General features: G+C 44.7%; 1 protein-coding gene across 14 annotated transcripts in view; it reads right to left on the bottom strand.

The window, feature by feature from the left end:
- chl1b (cell adhesion molecule L1-like b) overlaps positions 1–22611 on the bottom strand; it is a 1240677-nt gene that overhangs the window by 379851 nt on the left and 838215 nt on the right. For all 14 annotated transcript variants that reach the window (XM_086001404.1, XM_086001409.1, XM_086001398.1 and 11 more), the window contains 2 exons: positions 17985–18176; positions 13053–13123 (listed from right to left, as the gene is read on the bottom strand). In XM_086001404.1, coding sequence (XP_085857530.1) covers positions 13053–13123; positions 17985–18176 — 263 coding nt within the window. The remainder of the gene's footprint in view (positions 1–13052; positions 13124–17984; positions 18177–22611) is intronic.

Raw genomic sequence — 22611 nt, 5'->3', positions numbered from 1 at the left:
CTATCTGGATAACGCTACAGATTGCAAAGGTCCAAGTAAAAATGGAAGTGGACACCGGATCGGCGTTGACGGTCATGAATAAGCATGACTATAAGAAATTTTTCAAGCATATTCCACTACGGGATACGGAACTAGTACTACAGACATACACGGGGCACAAAGTATTCCCCATCGGAATGATAGAAGTCAAGGTGAGATACAAGGATAAAGATCATCACCGGTTGGACCTGTATGTATTGCCTGAGGGAGGATCACCACTTCTGGGACGGGAGTGGATCCGATAAATAAAATTGGACTGGCAGTCCCTAAACACCATGACGGTGGATTCCGAAAAAGAGGATGTCAAACCTGAACGGTTGTCCAGAATATTGGACGAAGCTAAGGAGGTATTCCAGCAAGGACTGGGAACGCTGCGAGGTATTAAAGCAAAGGTTAAGATTGCAGAAAATGCAAGCCCAAAGTTTTTTAAGGCCAGATCAGTTCCTTACGCAATACGACCAGCTGTGGAGGCAGAACTGGAAGAACTTGAACGATCAGGGGTTCTGTCAAAAGTGGACTGGAGTGAGTGGGCCACGCCCATTGTTCCCGTCATGAAGTCCTCACCGAGTAATAAGCCTGGGGGACCGGGGAAGGTCCGTATCTGCGGAGATTTCAAGATTACTGTGAATCCGGTGCTTCACACGGTACAATACCCGCTTCCGCGGATTGAAGATATCTTTGCTTCGTTGGCTGGAGGGAAACATTTCACGAAAATAGATCTGGCTCAAGCATATCTACAGATGGAGGTCGAGGAAGAGTCACGCCAGTACCTCACCATCAACACTCACAGAGGCTTGTATCGCTACAATAGACTGGTCTTTGGGGTAGCTTCGGCACCAGCAATTTGGCAGAGGGCCATGGAACAGGTGTTACAAGGAATTCCAAGCACGCAGTGCTACTTAGATGACATTTTAATCACGGGAAAAGATGAGGAAGAACACCTCACGAATTTGAAACTGGTACTCACCAGGTTGAAGGAGTATGGCCTTCGGGTTAATCGCAAGAAGTGTGAGTTCTTCCAAAAACGGATCTCATACTGTGGTCATGTCATTGGCCGAGAGGGACTGCATAAGTCACCCGAAAAGATAGAAGCGGTTGTGAAGGCCCCCGCCCCAGGAAACGTATCACAGTTAAGATCATTCTTGGGGTTGATTAATTACTATCACAAGTTTCTGCCAAATTTATCCACGGTACTGCATCCGCTGAATGACCTGTTGCGGAAAGAAACACCATGGAAGTGGAGTGAGGAATGCAAAAAGGCTTTTCGCAGAAGCAAGGAGTTGATTGCCTCTGAAGAAGTGTTGGCTCATTTCAACCTAGCATTACCCCTTCGTCTAGCTTGCGATGCTTCCCCGTACGGAATTGGGGCAGTACTCTCGCATAGGCTACCAAATGGCTCGGAAAGGCCAGTGGCTTTCGCGTCCCGATCATTGACGCCCGCGGAGCAAAATTACGCCCAAATAGATAGGGAGGCCCTCAGTCTTGTGTGGGGCGTGAAGAAATTCAACCATTACCTACAATGTAAAAAGTTCACATTGCTGACAGACCACCAGCCGTTGGTGTCCATATTCAACCCAAATAAGGCCGTTTCCACCATGACAGCACAAAGGTTACAAAGGTGGTCCGTGTTACTTGGGGCACACCAATACGAAATTGAGTACAAAAGGTCTAAACAGCATGGCAATGCTGATGGGTTGTCACGCTTGCCATTGCCGATGGTAGAAGAAGCGAGTATAGTGGACCCAGTAGAGTTGTTCCACTCATCCATAGTGGAGTGTCTACCGATAACAAACTCAATGATTGAGAATGAGACAAGGAATGACCCGACTCTTTCACGAGTCTATGATGTAACGGTGGAGGGATGGCCAGCACAGAGCGAACCAACACTGCAAGCATTTGCACAGAGGAAAGAACAACTGTCAGTGTGTCGAGGAACCCTGATGTGTGGATCTAGAGTGGTGATTCCACCCAAACTCCAAAAGAAGGTGCTAAAGGAGCTGCACGAAGGACATCTGGGGGGAGTAAAGATGAAAAATCTAGCAAGAGCGTTTGTGTGGTGGCCAGGCATTGATAGAGACATAGAGGAGATCACGAAGAACTGCCTAGGATGTCAGAGGGTTCAGAACGCGCCACCCCAGGCTCCTCTGCATCCATGGGAGTGGCCCTCATCGCCTTGGCAAAGAGTACACATCGACTTTGCTGGTCCATTTATGGACTCGATGTTTCTAATAGCGGTGGATGCCCACTCCAAGTGGCCGGAAGTAATTAAGATGACCACCACCACGACGGAAAAAACCATCGCAGTGTTAAGGACTATGTTTGCTCAGAATGGCCTGCCGGAACAGATCTGTTCTGATAATGGACCACAATTTGTGTCCGAAGAATTCAAGAAATTCTTAAAGAGCAATGGGGTTAAACATTACACGTCAGCCCCATACCATCCCGCCTCAAATGGATTGGCTGAAAGGTTTGTCCAGACCTTCAAGAAGGCCGTAAAGGCCATGAGTAATGAAAATATAAGTCTGCAACATAAGGTGGATAGCTTTTTGTTGGCATACCGAAATGCGACACATGCGGTCACAAATCAAACTCCCGCAATGATGTTCTGTAATAGACGCCTAAGATGCCGGCTGGATTTACTAAAACCAAATGTCAGAAGAGACGTAGAGAACCGGCAATTCCAGGGCATGAACGACAGGGTCACTAGATCTTTCCAGATCGGTCAACGAGTTTTGGCCCGGGACTACCGTACTGAGAAATGGCAGCCTGGAACTATTGGGAAAAGGCTGGGGCCATTGATGTACACCGTGGACATTGGAGACAATATAATAAGGCGCCATGTTGACCAAATCATAGGGTCCGCCACAAATAGGCCACCGACTTCACCACCTTATCCGGGTGATGTTGAGACTGAGATACCCAGAACACCTACTTCCGATCTAGTGATACTGGAGTCTGCTGAACCTGACATGGCTTTTCAAGCCGAATCGACCTTGCCAGAAGCACCTCCTAGCCCACCTGAAATGACGACACCACTGCGGCGTTATCCTGACAGAATCCGGAAACCCCCGGAAAGACTGAATCTATGAACTGTCTTACATAAACCTGTATATATGTTAGAATGTATGTTCACTATGGACTTAGTAAGTAATAAGCTAAAAAAGGAGGATTGTAGTGTATGTACCCGTCTACCTTTAAGGGAACTATTGAATGTAACCGTTCACCTTTAAGAGGACTACTTTTGGGTGGCACTATTTGTTTGGCTTCTGTATACTGTAATACTGATAGTGACCACACCAGTATATAAGTGTTGTGGCATGATTGCTGGGGCAGATTCGCCCGGACCTTCGAATAGTAAAGACCTGTTTGTTTGTTACTTCTGAAGTCTGTGTATTTATTAACTGCACAAACCACAGACTTTACAGAGAGGCCCTTTAAAATCAACGCTCAGGCGCTCGAAGGGGCGAGTGGCTTTTATCAGGTGGGCCCTGTCTGGTCTATAAAAGTGCGGTTTGCACTCAGCGCAGACTTGGCAGTTCCTGGTCATGGTCCTGACCTCCTCAATAGAGTAAGGCAGGTTGCGGGCCTTGATGAAGTGGAAGAACCTGGTGACCCCCGGGTGGCAGAGGTCATTGTGGAGGGCCCGCAGTCTATCGATCTGCGCGCTGGAGCAGGTGCCACGCGATAGCGCATCCGGGGGTTCATTGAGCTTCCCGGGCCGGTACAAGATCTCGTAATTGTAGGTGGAAAGTTCGATTCTCCACCTCAAGATCTTGTCATTTTTGATTTTGCCCCTCTGCTTGTTGTTAAACATGAAAGCAACTGAACGTTGGTCAGTGAGCAGGGTAAATCGTTTTTCGGCCAGGTAGTGCCTCCAATGACGCACAGCCTCCACAATCGCCTGGGCCTCCTTCTCAACAGCGGAGTGTCTGGTCTCCGGGCCTTGGAGGCCACGGGTCTCCCCGTCTGATTGAGGGTAGCGGCCAGGGCAAAGTCGGACGCGTCGCTTTCCACCTGGAAGGGGATGGATTCGTCCACTGCGTGCATGGTGGCTTTGGCAATGTCTTCCTTGATACGGTGGAAGGCTAAGCGGGCCTCTGCCGTCAAGGGAAAAGAGGTGGACTTGATCAGCGGATGGGCCTTGTCCGCATAGTAGGGGACCCACTGGGCATAATAGGAGAAAAACCCTAGGCACCTCTTCAGGGCCTTGAGGCAGTGGGGCAGTGGGAGTTCCATAAGGGGACGCATCCGGTCGGGGTCGGGGCCGATGACTCCGTGTTCCACAACACAGCCAAGGATGGCGAGGCGGTTTGTGCGGAATATGCACTTCTCCTTGTTATATGTCAGGTTCAGGAGTTGGGCGGTGCGGAGGAATTTTTCGAGGTTTGCGTCATGGTCCTGCAAGTCACAGCCGCAGATGGTCACATTGTCCAGATATGGGAAAGTGGCCTGCAATGCATTTTGATCTACCATCCGGTCCATCTCCCTTTGGAAGACGGAGACCCCGTTGGTGACGCCAAAGGGAACCTTAAGGAAGTGATAGAGGCGGCCGTTTGCCTCAAAGGCAGTATACTGGCGGTCCTCAGGGCGGATAGGGAGCTGGTGGTACGCTGATTTCAGGTCAATGGTCGAGAAGACGCGATACTGCGCGATCTGGTTGACCATATCAGCTATGCGGGGGAGTGGGTAGGCGTCCAGCAGGGTGTAGCGATTTATTGTCTGGCTGTAGTCGATGACCAGGCGCTGCTTCTCGCCGGTCTTAACGACCACAACCTGGGCTCGCCAGGGGCTGGTGCTGCCCTCAATAACCCCTTCCTTCAGGAGCCGCTCCACTTCGGTTTTAATGAAAACCCTGTCCCCGGCGCTGTATCGCCTGCTCTTTGTGGCGATGAGCTTACAGTCGGGGGTGAGGTTAGCAAACAGTGGGGGGGGGGGGTGGCTCTGAGTGTGGAGAGGTTGCACCTGGTGCGCGGCGGGCAATTTGGGAGCTGCTGGCTGCGGACTGTGAGTGGGGGTAGGGGTCCACCGTACGCCATCGTAACACTTTTAAGGTGGCACTGAAAATCTAACCCCAGCAGGACGGCAGCGCAGAGGTCGGGCAGGACCAGAAGTTTAAAATGATCGTACATGGTCCCGTCTACTACGAGTGTCACTACGCAGTAGCCGCCGATGTCCGCCGACTGGGACTCGGAGGCCATAGAAATCCGCTGGTGCGCAGGCAGGACTGGGAGAGAGCAACGCCGCACCGTGTCGGGGTGGATGAAGCTCTCCGTGCTCCCAGAGTCAAAAAGGCAGATTGTATCGTGGCCATTTACCTTAATGTCCATTGTGGAGCTGGCCAGCTGGTGCGGTCTCGCTTGGTCCAGTGTAACGGATGCCAGCGTAGGGGTCGGTGTGTCGCTGCGGGTATCAGATGAGGTGGTGTTGGGGGCCTGCTGCGTTCCGGCTGTCGTCCAAGATGGCGGCGTCCATGATCCCCATGTGGCTGGAGGCGTCCAAAATGGCTGCTGTACCGGTGGTTCGCACATGGCCGGGGAGGCCCAAGATGGCGGCCCGCATGGCCCACATGCGGCGAAGCTGGGGTTCGGGGTGGCTTTGGCCCTGCAGACGTTAGCGTAGTGTCCCTTCTTCCCGCAGCCCGAGCAGATCGCGTTTTTCGCCGGGCAGCGCGCTCTGGGGTGTTTTGCCTGGCCACAGAAGTAGCATTTCTGGCCTTGGGGCACTGCTGTCTGGCCTTGGGACACTGCTGCGGTAGTTGGGCCGTTGCTGGGGTGTGGCTGGGGTGGCCTGGCGCTATGAGGCGGTCCTACCGTGTCCCAGGCTGTCATTCCCCACGGCGTCCACGGTGCAGAGGAGTAGGCATCCATGCCCCGGTAGGCTGCATCCAATGATAGTGCGAGTTCAGAGGCCTTGTTGAGGTCGAGGTCACTCTGCTCCAACAGTCGCTGTCGGGTGTAATTGGATCTGTGGCCCGCTACAAAAGCGTCCCGGATAAGTTCCTCTGTGTACACGGCGGCCTTTACATCCTTACAACCACAGGCCCGGCCAAGCACAGACAGTGCCTGAAGGTATTCCACGGTCGATTCCCCAGGTTGTTGTTTACGACTCCCCAGAAGGTGCCTGGCGTACACTTCGTTCACTGGGCACGTGTACTGGTCCTTGAGGAGCTTGATAGCGTCCGCGTACGAGGTCGCGTCTTGGATGACCGAGTACACTCGGTGGTTCACTTTGGAGGTCAGGACATCCAGTTTGTCCTCGTCCGATTTGATTGCTGCGGAGGTGGTCAGGAATGTTTCGAAACACTTAAGCCAGTGAGTAAACTTGGTGGATGAGTCCGCCTCCCGATGATCTAAGTCCAGGCATGCTGGTGTGAGGATCTTCTCCATTATAAAAATTTTGTTAATAAAATTGATGCGCTATCAATTACTCATAAAAGACTGAGAGTTAAGAGAGTAACTAAAGGCTTTTATTAACAAAAGAATGAAGGTCTGCCTCGAGTGGTCGACCGGTCCAGAATACAAAGGGGCTGGGGAGCAGTCACCTTTATACTAGGACTTGTGGGAGGAGTCAGCCGAGGCATGTCCAGGCATGTACACAGCGGAATACAAACAGTGGTTTACCACAATATGTAATAAACTAAATAGGCCACACACTCTGAAATTCCCTCCCTAAAACCTTCCACCTCCCTCTCCTCCTTTTAGACTCACCTAAAAACCCACCTCTTTGACCATGCTTTTGGTCATCCCTCCGAATAGCTCCTTCTTTGGCTCTGAATCCTTTTTTTAAATTACACATATTAAAGTGTATTGGAATGTTTTTCTACATTAAAGGTGCTATATAAATGTGAGATGTTGTTTTGAACATTTGAAAACTAGTTTTGTATTATGAGGTCACATGTGTTTTGCATAACAATCATTGCATTCTTACTTTCTCTTTACTACAAATTCAGCTAAGCCCCAACTCTCATCAAATCTCACAATTAGCATTATTCCGGAACTTGTTGAAAAATTAACAGCGTGTTAACAATGTAAGCTGTTATTAATGTGCAAATCACCCAGCAGGTTCAGTGGTTTAAGAGGTATGAATGTCCAGAACTTGTTGGTCGATTTAGAACGGTCCGCCATCTGCTTCACACAAACAGCATCTCGCCCTTAGCCTCCCCGTTATTTTTAAAAACTTGATGGATTTGCACATTAACTGCCCATTAAATTGTCCACAGAAAGTTAAGTCCAGCAATGAATAACTTAAGTACCCTCTTAATGACATGATCATTGTTGATGACTGCCAATCAACCTCTCTGACCCAGAGAGTGAGCAATTTAAGCTGTGGTGTCTCAATCTTTCAGGTAGTGAATTGCTGGTAGTGAATTGCTGTTGGAGATTTTTTAAATGTCAAATTTAAAATAAAAAAAATATATATTTTCCTTTCTGTCCTCTGTTTCTTAAACCAATCTTTATTTCTTCTTTTTATTTGTCTTTCTATACCTGATTTGACATTGACCCAGGTTTTGCAGTCAGCAGCGAACTGACGGCGCTCACCGCTGCCCTGGAAGACAGTTGCCCACAAAGAACTATGATCTCTGTGGCGTAGATTTCATCTTTCCCATTAGTTTCATTCTGACGCCATGCATAGGGGATCTCTGGCATCCAACAGTGATATCATCAAGCAGGCTGAGCAACTAATCACATTGTAGAATTCTCACATACAGCAAACCAGGAAGTAAAAAGCACTGATTAATCTTAACTTTTTAATCATTTTAGAGAAAGCAAAATAAAGCTTGGGGCATACATATGAGATTAAGGTAGAAGCTGAAATATCATAAACAAACTTTAAAAAATATATATTTTAAATTATTTTTAAAAGCTATGGGAATTTGTATCATAATGGAGAAATTTGAAATGGGCCAGAGAGGTCATTCAGCAGTAATTATGACTTAGTACACCATTAAAAACCCAGTTACACCTCATTCAACAAGGCTTAACTTTTGGTGGGGGGGGGGGGGTGGTTTACAGTGAGATTAGAGCGTAAAACTTGGAAGCTAATGTAACCCCACTATTTAAAAAAGGTGGTCGAGAGAAAATGGGGAATTATAGACCGGTAAGCCTGACATCGGTAGTGGGGAAAATACTAGAGTCCATTATAAAAGATGTAATAGCAGAGCACTTGGAAAACAGTGACAGGATCGGACAAAGTCAACATGGATTTACAAAAGGTAAATCGTGCTTGACTAATCTACTGGAATTTTTTGAGGATGTAACTGGTAGAATAGATAAGGGAGAAAAGTGGATGTGGTGTATTTGGACTTTCAGAAGGATTTTGATAAGTTCCCACATAAGAGATTAGCGTGCAAAGTTAAAGGACATGGGGTTGGGGGTAAGGTACTGACTTGGATAGAGAACTGATTGGCAGACAGGAAGCAAAGAGTTGGAATAAATGGGTCTTTTTCCGAGTGGCAGGCAGTGACTAGTGGGGTACCGCAGGGATCGGTGCTAGGACCCAGTTATTTACATTATATATTAATGACCTAGACGAGGGAACTAGATGTAATATCTCCAAGTTTGCAGATGACACAAAGCTGGGTGGGCGTGTATGCTGTGAGGAGGATGCAGAGAAACTCCAGTATGATTTGGACAGGTTGGGTGATTGGGCAGGTGGATGTCAGATGCAGTATAATGTGGATAAATGTGAGGTTATCCACTTTGGTGATAAAAACAGGAAGACAGATTATTATTTGAATGGCAATAGATTGGGAGAAGGGGAAGTGCAACGAGGCCTGGGTGTCCTTGTGCACCAGTCGCTAAAGGTAAGCATGCAGGTGCAGCAGACGGTTAAGAAGGCAAATAGTATGTTGGCCTTCATAGCAAGAGGATTCGAGTACAGGAGCAAGGATGTCTTGTTGCAGTTGTACAGGGCCTTAGTGAGACCACACCTTGAGTATTGTGTGCAGTTTTGGTCTCTTATCTGAGGAAGGATGTTCTTGCCATGGAGGGAGTGCAGCAAAGATTCACCAGACTGATACCTGGGATGGCAGGAATGACGTATGAAGAGAGATTGGGTCAATTGGGCTTGTATTCGCTAGAGTTTAGAAGAATGGGAGGGGATCTCATTGAAACTTATAAAATTCCAACAGGACTAGACAGACTAGATGCAGGAAGGATGTTCCCGATGGCGGGGGAGTCCAGAACCAGGGGTCACAGTCTAAGGACAAGGGGTAAGCCATTTAGGACTGAGATGAGGAGGAATTTCTTCACCCAGAGAGTGGTGAACCTGTGGAATTTTCTACCACAGAAGGCAGTTGAGGCCAATTCATTAAATATATTCAAGAAGGAGTTAGATATATTTCTTAAGGCTAAAGGGATCAAGGAATATGGGGAGAAAGCAGGGTCAGGGTACTGAATTTGGATGATCAGCCATGATCTCATTAAATGGCGGAACAGGCTCAAGGGGCCGAATGGCCTAATCCTGCTCCTATCTTCTATGTTTCTATGATTCATGTCAATTCAGAGATACGTAACATTCTCTCTGCGAGGACTTCAACAGCGCACCCTGTGGAGGAGCGGGGAATCACTGACAGCAACTTCTGGATTTCCACGTTTAACTGCGCATGTGTGGACGCCGGAAGTTGCTGTCAGTTTCAGAAAGTAATGACGGCGAACACTGACAGTTTCACCCTCATTACAACTACAAATTCTGGGCCGTTGAATTAACCCACTCTAATTCACCCTCCTTCTCAGTTGCTCCTCTGTTTATTTCTCAGTCCTAAAATGTCATTGGTTAAGGAGATACACTGTTGGTCCAGCCATTCATGAAGGTCACAGATACCCTGTTGCCCTCCCCACTCCATTAGCAGCTCACACTTCCAGCAAGTTAGGATGCAAATAATCTTTGAGCTGCGGGGTGCAGGAAAAAGTCTAACTAAGGGCGTACTTTGTGAGATGCGCAGCTCCAGCAAGTTTTCTGTCAAAATAACGGTGAGGCTAATGGTCCCTCTGTTATTTATGCGTAAATGGCACTGCAACTTCAGGAGAGGGGCAGATGCGTGATTAAATGCTAATATCCGAAAGTTGCTGTCCAAGTTGCGCCGCTCCACTGTTAGCTTTGTGATAATGGCATTTTGCTATCTGCCTCACCATTGGCATGCATTGAATGGCGTGAAGTTGCTGTATTTGCGTGGTAGATATAAACTAAACCTGCCGCAGATATTTAGGGCTGATAATTACAACTGTACATACCCTTTTAACAACATGATGCATGTTAATGACTACCAATCAACCTCTCCGGCACTAAAAATTAACTATCATAAGTGTAGAGTCTCATTCCTTCAGGTTGCGAATTGTTTGGGGACGTTTTAAAATTGTCAAATTTTAAATTTGACATTATGTTTACTTTTCCTTTCTGTTTCTGTTTTCTCTTTGGTCATCCACTTTGGACCTAAAAAGGATAGAGCAGGGTACTTTCTAAATGGTGAAAAGCTAAAAACAGTAGAGTCCAAAGAGACTTGGGGGTCCAGGTACATAGATCATTAAAATGTCATGAACAGGTACAGAAAATAATCAAAAAGGCTAATGGAATGCTATTAGGCTTTATATCTAGAAGACTAGAATACTAGGGGGTAGAAGTTATGCTGCAGCTACACAAAGCCCTGGTTAAACCACACCTGGAGTATCGTGAGCAGTTCTGGACACCACGGGCTGGATTTTGTCAATGGGGGCGTGATGGAGGTGGGACTCCCACTTTTTGGGTTGTAGTCACGCCTCCATCGACTTGTGGCCAACCCACGCTATTTGCCCTGGATTGACCTTGTTAAGCCCGCCCAGCGGGCTCAGCAGGCCAATTAAGGGACACCTGGTTACTGGTGACGTCAGTGATTGACATTTCATCTGTCAAGAGCTTTTGACAGATGAAAAATCAGCGTTTGACAGCTCTGTGAAGCTGTCAAACACTAACAATCTGTCTTCTAACTTGAGTCCTTCTACTCAGACTCAGTTAGAGATCTCTCCAGACCAGAAAGCAGAATGCTGCAGCTTTTGACATTTCTGCTTTCTGTGCCGGTGAACTGAGGGAGTCCCGAGAACTGAAGGAAGGAAGCCTGCAGGAGAAAGTAAAGGTAAGTAAAACTTATTAAAACACTTTACACTTACATCACACACTTACCTCTGCACACATGCACCCATCAGTCACCTGCACAACGGACATCTCGACCCCTCTAACTCCTGCAGACCGACTGCCCGCCTCGCTAACTTGGCGTGGTTTGGAGCCGTCGGGAAGCCCACACTTCAGGGCTAAAAATAGGGATTAGGCAAAAAACTGCCTGTTAACTACCTGTTAACAGGCAGTTAATTGGCACTGATCCCCTTCCCGCCTCGGGGAGGCGGCTCCTAGCACAGGTTGGATACCCGCCTCCTGGGACATTGGCATGGAGGTGGGTTGGGGGCGGGATGGGTTCCTGCCCCCCGATTCTGCAATTTTCCCACCACTCCTGCCTCCAAACCCGCCTCCACGGGGCTTGGAAATTTGAGCCCCATACCTTAGGAAGGATATATTGCAGCGTAGGTTTACCAGAATGATACAAGGATTAAATTACGAGGAGAGATTACACAAATTAGGGTTATATTCCCTAGAATTTAGAAGATTAAGGGGTGATTTGATCGACATTTTCAAGATATTAAGGGGAACAGAAAGGGTAAAGAGAGAGAAAATATTTCCGCTGGTTGGAGAGTCCAGCACGAGGGGGCATATTCTAAAAATTAGAGCCAGACCTTTCAGGAGTGAAATTAGGAATAATTTCTACATACAAAAGGTGGTAGAAGTTTGGAACTCTCTTCTGCAAACGGCAATTGATGCTAGATCAATTGTTAATTTTAAATCTGGGATCGATAGATTTTTGTTAAGCAAAGGTAGTAAAGGATCTGGGCCAAAGGCAGGTACATGAAGTTAGGTCGCAGATCAGCGATGATCTCATTGAATGGCTGAACAGGTTTGAGGGGCTAAATGGCCTACTCCTGTTCCTATGTTCTCTCTCCTAATCCAATCTTTCTTTCCCTCTCTCCCACAGCATCACCCAATCCCCTTGTGAATAACTTGTCTTTTCTAGACTGCTTAATGGTACAGTGCATTGATGTGCCAATCTCCTGTAACAGAGAGTGGTAAGACATAACTTTTCTTCTGCAAATTCCATCAAGGAGTTTCAAATCTCATCTGGCTCAACTGGGAGAATTCATTGAATGGAGGTAATGTGATTCACCAGAGACAGAGAAGAAATAGTCAACCAATACCACTCTCATGTGCCTCATTGTGAATATTTAAAAAAAAAAGTTTTGGCAAAAATCTACAAACAGGTTGCTCTCTACTCTCTCAGTTGTGAACTGGTCTATGACATGGTGTGAGATCTATGAAAAACAAAGTGAAATTACAAAATTTGAAAGCTTTTTTTCTAATATATACTGTAATTTTACTACGATCACTAATACAGTATTACATTGTAAATCTTCATCACCTTTGATCTTCTTTAAGTGTATCATTTATGTACATCATATCCTTTGGTATTCAACTATCGTCGCTAGCATAAATCTTGTGAGGTTCCAATCCCAGTGCAGAGCCTCGCTCAACTTGAGCATAGATCTGAGAATTGGGTGCTCAGATCAGTACGCCTGATTTGTGGCCCTCCCTATTTCCCTGTCATTTGTTCTATAAATAAAATTTGTGATGGTCTGGAAGCATTGTGTCCAAAAATGTACCTTTAAAGTACATGTCTGCATTCTTGGATAAGGAGCAGCACTCCATTTAACTGCTAACACAAAATAAAACAACTATCACTCTTTCGTAATGGACACTACAAATAATTACATAAATGACTATTGTTTTTCCTTAATGCTGTTGCAGCAGTCCAATTGGAAGTTACCATATACATCATTATATTGTACAGAGTTGATAAAGAAACTCCAACATTATACAATTGTCCAATATATATTGGCATAAATTCCATAGGCATCAAAACAAGCCAATTTTCTTACCTCCCATGAGATTTCCATATTGTCAATATTTGTTCCTTCTCCTTTTACATTTTTTGGATTCTTCGTGGGAACTAAATAAAAGAAAACCAATTAATTGAAGATTTGCAATCTTATTAGATTAGAAAATTATTTCTATTTTTTGCAGGTTTATTTAACCCTTGAACAAATTTCAGACACATTAAGAACTTATGATCAACTTTTCCTACACATAATTGTTTTTACTTTAAAAAAAAATGCAAGTTCACAATTGCTTTTTTCTACATTATATGGTAATGAATTAAAGTGGGTGGCGTTGATATACATCCTAAAGTGGTAGATGGCTTAATACACTAATGGTCCAGATCTTGTTGGAAAAATAACGGCGTGTTAATGATTTTGATCAATATTAACATACCACATTAATTTCAGTTCCCACAGGATTGCTCTATGGGATTGGCTTTGAGTAAACCTGCCGAGGTTGCTGAGTGATTTATTCCTGGTTCAGCTGCTTTACGGGTAATAACCATAGCAGTTACTGTTTCTGAATCTAAAGCAAAGGTAGTGTCACAAGTTTCTCACTTTGCAGAAGTAGATGATTGCTCAATTTCATTCAACACCAAGAACTTCTAGAGTTATCAATAAGATACCTCCTACCCGACCTCTCGTTAATTACATTTGGTGAAGTTAGTCATCACATAATGTTCCACCATATATAACTTTAAAGTCGAGGTAAGAAACAGATTATAGTCGTAACGGCTTTTGAGCCTGTGCTGATGTGAATATGTCACCTATGCAGAACTATCAACATTGGAGACATGTTTGGACTTCAAAGCCATCTAAACATATGGAGCTGTGTTTATTTTTAGTGGTGACATTCTTCAAAATAGTTCAGATTTTTAAACTAAAACAAACTCTCACTTCTCATAAGTGATATGGATTGAAAATTGCAATTATCACTCCATTATGTAAAAAGGGAGAGAGGGAGAAACCAGGCAACTATAGACCCATCAAATTAACATCAGTTGCTGAAAGTTACTGGAATCTATCATCAGAAGCAGAGAGATTGAAAACTTGGACAAGTAAGAACTGATCAAAGAGAGTCAGCATGGATATGTGAAGGGTAAGTCATGGCTGATTAATCTAGCTGAATTTTTTGAGGAGGTCACTAGCATGGTGGATGGGGGAGCATCTATGGATGTTGTCTATATGGACTTCCAGAATGCATTTGAAAAGGTTCTGTACAAGAGATTATTAGAAAAAAACGAAAGCACACGGAATTGGAGGTATCCTTGTGACATGGGTTGGTAATTGGTTGAGAAGTGGGAAACAGAGAGTAGGGATCAAGGCTACATTCTCTGATTGGTGAGATGTGACAATTGAATACAGTGCACAGCAGCATTCTATTATACCATGACAGAAAGAAAGAATCCAATACCGTGATACATTATCGACAAAAATACTTCATTTTTGTCACAGTCATACAGATGGATTTCAAAACACATTTGATAAGGTTCTGCACTGAAGATTGGTAGGTAAAACTGAAGGTCAACCTTGTGAAGTGAAACTTAGGTAGGAGGAAGAAGACAGAGAGTTTAGATAAGGGAGCATTTTTAGATTGCAAGTGGAGAATGACGAAGTGGTGTTTCTCAGAGATTGGTGTTGGTGCCCCAACATTTTATTTAATAAATTATCTGGTTTTAAGAAAAGAGTGGGTATACTAAAATTGTAGATGACAGTAAGCTAGGAGGTATAGTGAACTGTGAAGAAGAAGGCATAAATTTATAAAAAGATACAGATTAACTGAGTAGGTGGAGAGAAGGCAAATGGAATTTAATGTAACTCACTGTGAGGTAACATACTTTATATGTATGAACGTCAGATGGGAATACAGTCAGAGGTGTAGCTGAATAAAAGGTATTTAGGAGTCCAGGCACATAAGTCATTAAAAGCTTGCTCACAAGTGTAAAATTGATTGAAAAGCCTCGTCACAACAGGTATAGATCATATAAACAAGGATGCACAACAGCAATTATATAAAATGCTTGTCAAACCTGATTTTCAGTTTTGGGTACCTCACCTTAGGAATGATATACTAGCCCTGGAGAAAGTCGTGTGATGATTCACCAGGATGAAGGGACTTGGCTATGGTGAGACTGAGGAAACTTTAGTCATTTTCTCTGTCAATAGGGCAGTTAAAGGGTGTGTGACAAAAATGAGGAATGTTTGTCTGTTTTAGTTTATTGATTCATTTCTGTATTGTTGGTCACAGAACACACAGGGTGAGTTTTGGTCTCCGTTGATTGATTCTGCAAGGTGCAGGGATACATATTTTGAACAGGCAGGCTGAAAGTCAATTATACTTATCTGAGTTATGATTCCTGCTGTGTGTTAGAGTGGTTATTATGTTAATTGTCTAATTGGCTAAGCTTTTTATTTCAAAACTTCTGAACCATATGTGTTCCAGGCTGGTTCCAATAGTTCCACATTGTCTGTGTTTGAATACTGTGAAATGTTAGCCAATCTATCTAATTATAAGTACTTCAGTTTGTTAATAATATTTTCTTTTGACATGTCTTCACAGGATCTTGAAACAGCTCAGTGAAATCCTTGGACATAGATCAATGCATCAAACATCTTAGGGCAGTGGTTTTTGATTGACAGCTGTGTCTGAGACCTGTGAGAATGTGCAGAGTTACTGACTGACAATCGATCTTTGATGGACTGCTCTGTGGCCAATAGCCTTCAATTGGGGGTTATCTGTAGTTGCCCGAGCCTAGTTGGTGAGTCTACAGCTTACAAGGTAGCACAAAGACTGGGCTAGTTTGATTCAGTGGAAGTGTTCTGCCTTGCATGCAATGAGCAATTATTTTCAAGGATCTAGTTATGTTGAAATATAGCTCAGGTAAAGCACCATTGTTGTTCTTATATATTGTGAAAGACAGCTAAATTTATAAACTACTCCACAGTGTTTTTGTAGAGTACTGCTCATTTACCTATTCTACGTTAAATAAATTGTTGGTTTAGGAGTGTATATTCAATCTACCTGTCAAAGATGAGGAAAATCACATGACAGTATATGATACATTCCAGTAATCTGGCATATAGTGGGAAGTGTTCTCTGATCCCTGGTCTTGCTATTATTTAGCTAGAAATTGGTTAGAAAAATACAGACTCTGGTTCATAGGTGACACAAGGATCACTTACAGGAGTGCCCAGTGAGCAGAATATCTAGTATAAAACCAAATAATCTAACAGGGTGATCTGCATGAGATACGTAGGGAAGGGAATTTATAGGGGAGGCAGGAATGACTCTTTTCTCTATTAGCCAACTTTAAAACAATCTTAGATTACAAACTAATCCAGTAAAAAACAATCCTGAAAAAAAATTCATCCCTCAAAGGGTTGAGAGAATGTGGAATGCACGGCACCAAATGGCTATAGAACCAACTAAGATGCTTAAAAAGGAGCAAGATATTTACTTGGGAATTAAAGATATGGAGCAAGAGCTGAGAATTGGGATTGAAATTATACAACTTCCATTAGAAACAAAAGGTGCAGGCTCAATGGGATGAATGATTTACTCCTGTTTCTCTGCTCCTAAAAGTCTATGCTTTAAGCTTTAATGCCCTGGTGTTTTAATTAATTCTTCAAAAAGTAATGTTACTGCCACAGATTGGGCAGATATGGTAAATGATGATGGTCCACATTGATTACCCCAAAATCATCAACTGATTTATTCTGCTACATGTTTGACCAAACTATGCTGATCAATGAACAGTCATTAGCTTGAGCCAAGGTATTTTTGATGCATTCAAAATAAACTGCAATTTTATCAAGACATTACTGAGGAACATGAAAATTTGCAAAGCAATTTACAGGCATCGAAGGCTAAGAAAGAAAAGCATTTCAATGCGCGCCAGCACTAAATCTAGTTGCAATACAATAAAAAGCATTTCAGAAAGAATGCAAGTTTGATAGAAAATTAAATCCCTGGAGAAAGAATGGAAAGAAACACTGTCTAAATTTAAATGAAAGTTACAAATGCAACCCCAGTAGCAGCTGCACTGTGAACAAATAAGTGATGTGAACAGTACAGTATATGGTACAAAACAAGAATTCTCCATGATATCCTTCTTTGGTCAATTTTGTGCTCATCAAGATAAGGAAACGAAACACTTTCCATTCTGGGCACATAATGAGGGCATCAAGCATTTTCAGGTCATGTACAACAAGATTAGCAGTGCAGTAATGAGCTAATTGGTCAATTAAATGATCAATTATCGTAAGAGTAACATAACAACCATCAACCCGTTTGATTGGCACCACATCCACCACCTTAAACATTCAATCCCTCCACCACCGGCGCACCGTGGCTGCAGTGTGTACCATCTACAAGATGCACTGCAGCAACTTGCCAAGGCTTCTTCAACAGCACCTCCCACTCCCACGACCTCTACCAACTAGAGGGACAAGAGCAGCGGTGCATGGGAACACCACCACCTCGAAGTTCCCCTACAAGTCACACACTACCTGTCTTGGAAATATATCGCAGTTCCTTCATTGTCGTTGGGTCAAAATCCTGGAACTCCCTACCTACCAGCACTGTGGGAGTACCTTCACCACATGGACTGCAGCGGTTCAAGAGGTTCATTTATAGATCAACTAGTGTAAATAGTGTAAAATAAAATAAATCAAAGAAAACTAAGCATGTCATGGTTATAACATGAGAGGTAAACAAAGCAGGAAATTGGAATCCCCATATATTGAGGTACTTGGGGCATGTCTTGAGGAAATACAATACTAAAATGGAAATCATCCAGCAGGTATAGCTTAGAGAATTAATGCATTCCTAAACTAATTATTATTGTTGTTGTTATCATTCTTATTATCCATTATATGATAAAAGTCTTGTTTTGATAGGAAAGGAATAAATTGTCATTTTCATTTACATACCTGCAGATATTGTTGTGTGCATTTTCGAAGGCACACTGGGATGGCTTTTGCCTACTTTGTTTAGAGCTGATATACGAAACTGGTAGGTCACATAAGGGGAGAGCTGCAATACAACTGAAGTTTGATTTCCATCAACTCTTTCCTTCTCATGCCATCTTCCAGGTTCAAATGTATTTTCTTCCACGATAAACTCTATAAAAAATTGAAATTGTTTCGGATATTAATAAATCTATAAAATAACATGGAAAATTCAGAATTTGTTTGATATTACAAGGAGATACAAATTAAGGTGATTTTGTTTGAATTTGTATTTTCTGATGACTCTACTATGATCATTGAACTTGCTGTATGCTGCCAGTGAAGATTTGAATGTAACACAACAATTAATTTATAAAACAGCAGACGTTGAAACGCAGTATTTTCTAGACCTATACCAGACTAACATTTCTCATATAACTGTTGAGATTTGAGACTTTGGGCGCGATTTTCCCAATGGAGGCGGGTTGCGGTTTGGGTGGGTTCCAAACCCGCCTCCACTGTGAGGTGGGAAAAATTTAGCGATTTTCCCCTAATTGGCCAGTTGATTTCAGAGGCGTGGGTTCCCCAGGCCCAATTAGTCTTTTGGGACTGAAACTCGCCTCTGCTGACGTCACTTATCCAGCTTCATTTAAGGGTTGCTTGCTGCCTTGGCTCTTCCACTGGTTTTTATAGATGATGCACCATCTCCAAACTTTTATCTCCTTGAAGAATGGCCAGTTCCAAAGCAAGGGCCTCCCCGAGGTTCTCGGATGAGGCGCTAGATATGCTGGTTGAGGGGGCGAGAGCTAGCAGGGAGGTGCTCTTCCCCTCATAAGAACATAAGAAATAGGAGCAGGAGTAGGCCAATCGGCCCCTCGAGCCTGCTCCGCCATTCAATAAGATCATGGCAGATCTGATCCTAACCGCCAATCTACTATCACAGAACCATCTCCTGAATCTAACAGAATTAGACACGCGAAATAGGAGCAGGATCAGGCTACACGGCCCCTGGGCCCGCTCCGCTACCCACAGGGCCATGACCGATCCGAACCTAGACTCATGTCCAAATTCCTGCCCGCTCCCCGTAACCCTTAATTCCCTTTACTTCTAGGAAACTGTCTATTTCTGTTTTAAATTTATGTAATGATGTAGCTTCTACAGCTTTTTGGGGCAGCATATTCCATGGACCTACCACCCTCTGAGTGAAGTAGTTCCTCCTCATCTCAGTTTTAAAAGAGCAGCCCCTTATTCTAAGACTATGCCCCCTAGTTCTAGTTTCACCCATCATCGGGAACATCCTCCCCGCATCCACCCGATCCAACCCCTTCACAATCTTATATGTTTCAATAAGATCGCCTCTCATTCTTCTGAACTCCAATGAGTAGAGTCCCAATCTACTCAACCTCTCCTCATATGTCCATCCCCATATCCCTGGGATTAACCGAGTGAACCTTCTTTGTACTGACTCGAGAGCAAGTATGTCTTTTCTTAAGTATGGACACCAAAACTGTATGCAGTATTCCAGGTGCGGTCTCACCAATACCTTGTACAACTGAAGCAATACCTCCCTATTTTTATATTCTATCCCCCTAGCAATAAAAGCCAACATTCCATTGGCCTTCTTAATCACTTGCTGCACCTGCATACTAACCTTTTGAGTTTCGTGCACCAGGACCCCCAGATCCCTTTGTACTTTAGTACTTTCCAGTTTCTTGCCATTAAGATAATAACTTGCTCTACGATTTTTCCTGCCAAAGTGCATAACCTCACACTTTCCAGTATTGTATTCCATCTGCCAAATCTCTGCCCACTTACTTAGCCTGTCTATGTCCCCTTGCAGGTTTTTTATGTCCTCCTCACTCACTACTTTCCCTCCCATCTTAGTATCATCTGCAAACTTTGATATGTTACACTCGGTCCCCTCCTCCAAATCGTTAATATAGATTGTAAAGAGTTGGGGACCCAGCACTGACCCCTGCGGAACACCACTGGTTACTGATTGCCAGTCTGAGAATGAACCATTTATCCCAACTCTCTGCCTTCTGTTAGATAGCCAATCCTCTATCCATGCCAGAATATTACCCCCAATCCCGTGATTTTTTATCTTAAGCAATAATCTTTTGTGTGGCACCTTGTCAAATGACTTTTGGAAGTCTAAATAACCTGGTGATGCAACGGTGGGCAGCCAACTGGGAGATGCCGCTGATGTCTGCGGATAATCCCTGGAAGGAGCCTGAAGCAAAGAAGTTGAGTGCGGTGGTGAATTGACAGCCACTGGGAAGGGGTGTGCACCCGCTCCTCTGGGCTTCAGGTGTTGGTTCAGCAATGCGCAGATGTCTCTGGCAATCTGATGCAAAAGTCTCAGCCTCCTTTGGCACTGCTGCTCAGTCATGTTGAGGTAGCTCATCCTCTGTCTGTAAACCATGAGAAGGGGGTATCTCCTGCGGCGAGGTACTTCCATACCTTTAAGGAGGGAACTATTTTTTACACCTCATGTATACCACACCTGTATATAACACTGAGTAGTAATCTGTACAGATCAGTTCAACTGTGAGCCACGTTGAGTAAACACCTGTTGTACCATTTCTGCTGCAGTCTGTATCTTATTATACACGGGCGTAACATTGGCGACTAGGCAGGTTTGAACCTACCTGCAACTCTGCATCACCTCCCGGGGATTCGTTCCTGGAGATCAGTGGATTGGAGGTCAAGGCCAGAGACTCGGGCGTCGACCACGGGCAACCGCCCAGTCATCCAGCAGAGACTCGAGAATTGCGGGGGAGGCTGTCGAGAGCCAGGCTTGGCTTTCCAGTTGAGGTGGTCCAGCAAAACAGGCTGGCAACAGGTACTGCGCAGACCCTTCCGGGACAGCAGCGGGCTAGAGCCCGACTGAGCGGCACAGCAAAGGGCTGAGCAGCGTCGACAGGGGAGAGAGAGAGAGAGAGAGAGAGAGGGCAGAGCGCACAGGGTGCAGCCGGTGTTCAGGGATCGAGCAGCATCGGAGAGAGGGAGAGAGAGGCGCAGAAACCCGCGAGGCGCCGCTATCGCCACGAGGACTGCCGAGAGCGGCGTTGGCAGCAGCGCAGGAGAAGCGCGCGAAACCTACAGGGCGCCGCCATTGCCACAAGAACCGCCGGGAGCGGGGGAGGAAGGAAAGCGCGGGAGATGCCATTTTAAGCCATTGGGAGACGCCATTTTAAACCACACCCAAAATGTCGAAGAGTGGCAGTATCACCGCATTTGACAATGAAGTCGAAGATTGGACTACATATGTCGAACGAATAGAGGTGTACCGCAAGGCAAATGAGGTGTCAGATGACAAGAAAGCGTCGGTATTGTTAAATTTAATGGGTGCAAAGATGTATGGTTCATTACGAAATCTAGTAACCCCAACAAAGCCAATGGAAAAGAGTTTTGAAGACATAGTAACGATACTAAAGGAACATTTAAACCCCACACTGCTGCTGATAGCAGAAAGATTCAAGTTTCACAAACGGAACCAGCATAAGGATGAAAGCAATGCTGATTATTTAACAGAACTGCGCAAACTATCGAAACACTGCCAGTTTGGAGCAGGACTGGCAGATACATTAAGGGACAAGTTTGTGTGTGGGCTTCAAAGTGAAGGAACCCAGAAACGGCTTTTATCTGAAAAGGACCTTACGCTGGAAAAGGCTTTCAGCATTGTGGTATCATATGAAGCAGCAGCACGGGGCACTGCAGAGATACAACAGAGACCGCAAGAATATGGCACAAATGAAATAGCATATGGAACAGAGAAGTGCTATCGCTGCGGCAGAACAACACATGACCAGAATGATTGCTGGTTCAAAGACAAAGTGTACAGACAGTGTGGAAAAGTAGGACACATAGCACGAGTCTGCAGGTCGGGAAAGAAAACCAGCAATAAGAAACCTACCAAAGGAAAGTACAAGGAGGTACATAAGATGACGGAGAATAGTTCAGATGAACAAAAGAGTGATAACGACTCCGAAAGCAGGGAACTGAGTTGTCTGAAACTACATAATGTGATCACAACGGAGGATCATCGAACCATTTGGGTCACTCTCAAGATAGCAGGAGTCCAGGTAAAGATGGAATTGGACACAGGATCAGCCCGAACAGTCATAAACCGACGGGACTATGAGCGGCTATTCTCACACATACCCTTGAGAGACACAAAAATTATTTTGAAGACGTACACAGGGCAAAAAGTCTACCCCAAAGGAAAAATAAGGGTGACCGTTAAGGCTCCAGCACCGGAAAATGTGTCACAACTGAGGTCGTTCCTCGGGCTGGTAAACTACTACCATAAGTTCTTGCCAAATTTGTCTACAATACTACACCCACTGAACACCCTACTGCAAACTGGGGTGCCATGGAAGTGGAGTGACGAATGTAGACGAGCTTTCCAGTAGAGCAAAACACTAATCACATCGAAAGAGGTATTGGCCCATTACAACCCAGCATTACCAATTCGGTTGGCATGTGATGCATCACCCTACGGCATTGGAGCGGTGCTGTCACACAAATTCTCGGACGGCTCAGAGAGGCCAATAGCCTTTGCGTCACGATCACTAACCTCAGCCGAGCGTAACTACGCCCAGAT

The sequence above is a fragment of the Somniosus microcephalus genome, chromosome 11 (genome assembly GCF_052327205.1).
Source record: "Somniosus microcephalus isolate GS21.2 chromosome 11, FLI_Smic_1.0, whole genome shotgun sequence".
Classification (NCBI taxonomy): Eukaryota; Metazoa; Chordata; class Chondrichthyes; order Squaliformes; family Somniosidae; genus Somniosus; species Somniosus microcephalus.
The sequence above is the reverse complement of the archived record's forward strand: the minus strand, read 5'-3'. Positions and strand labels throughout refer to the sequence as shown.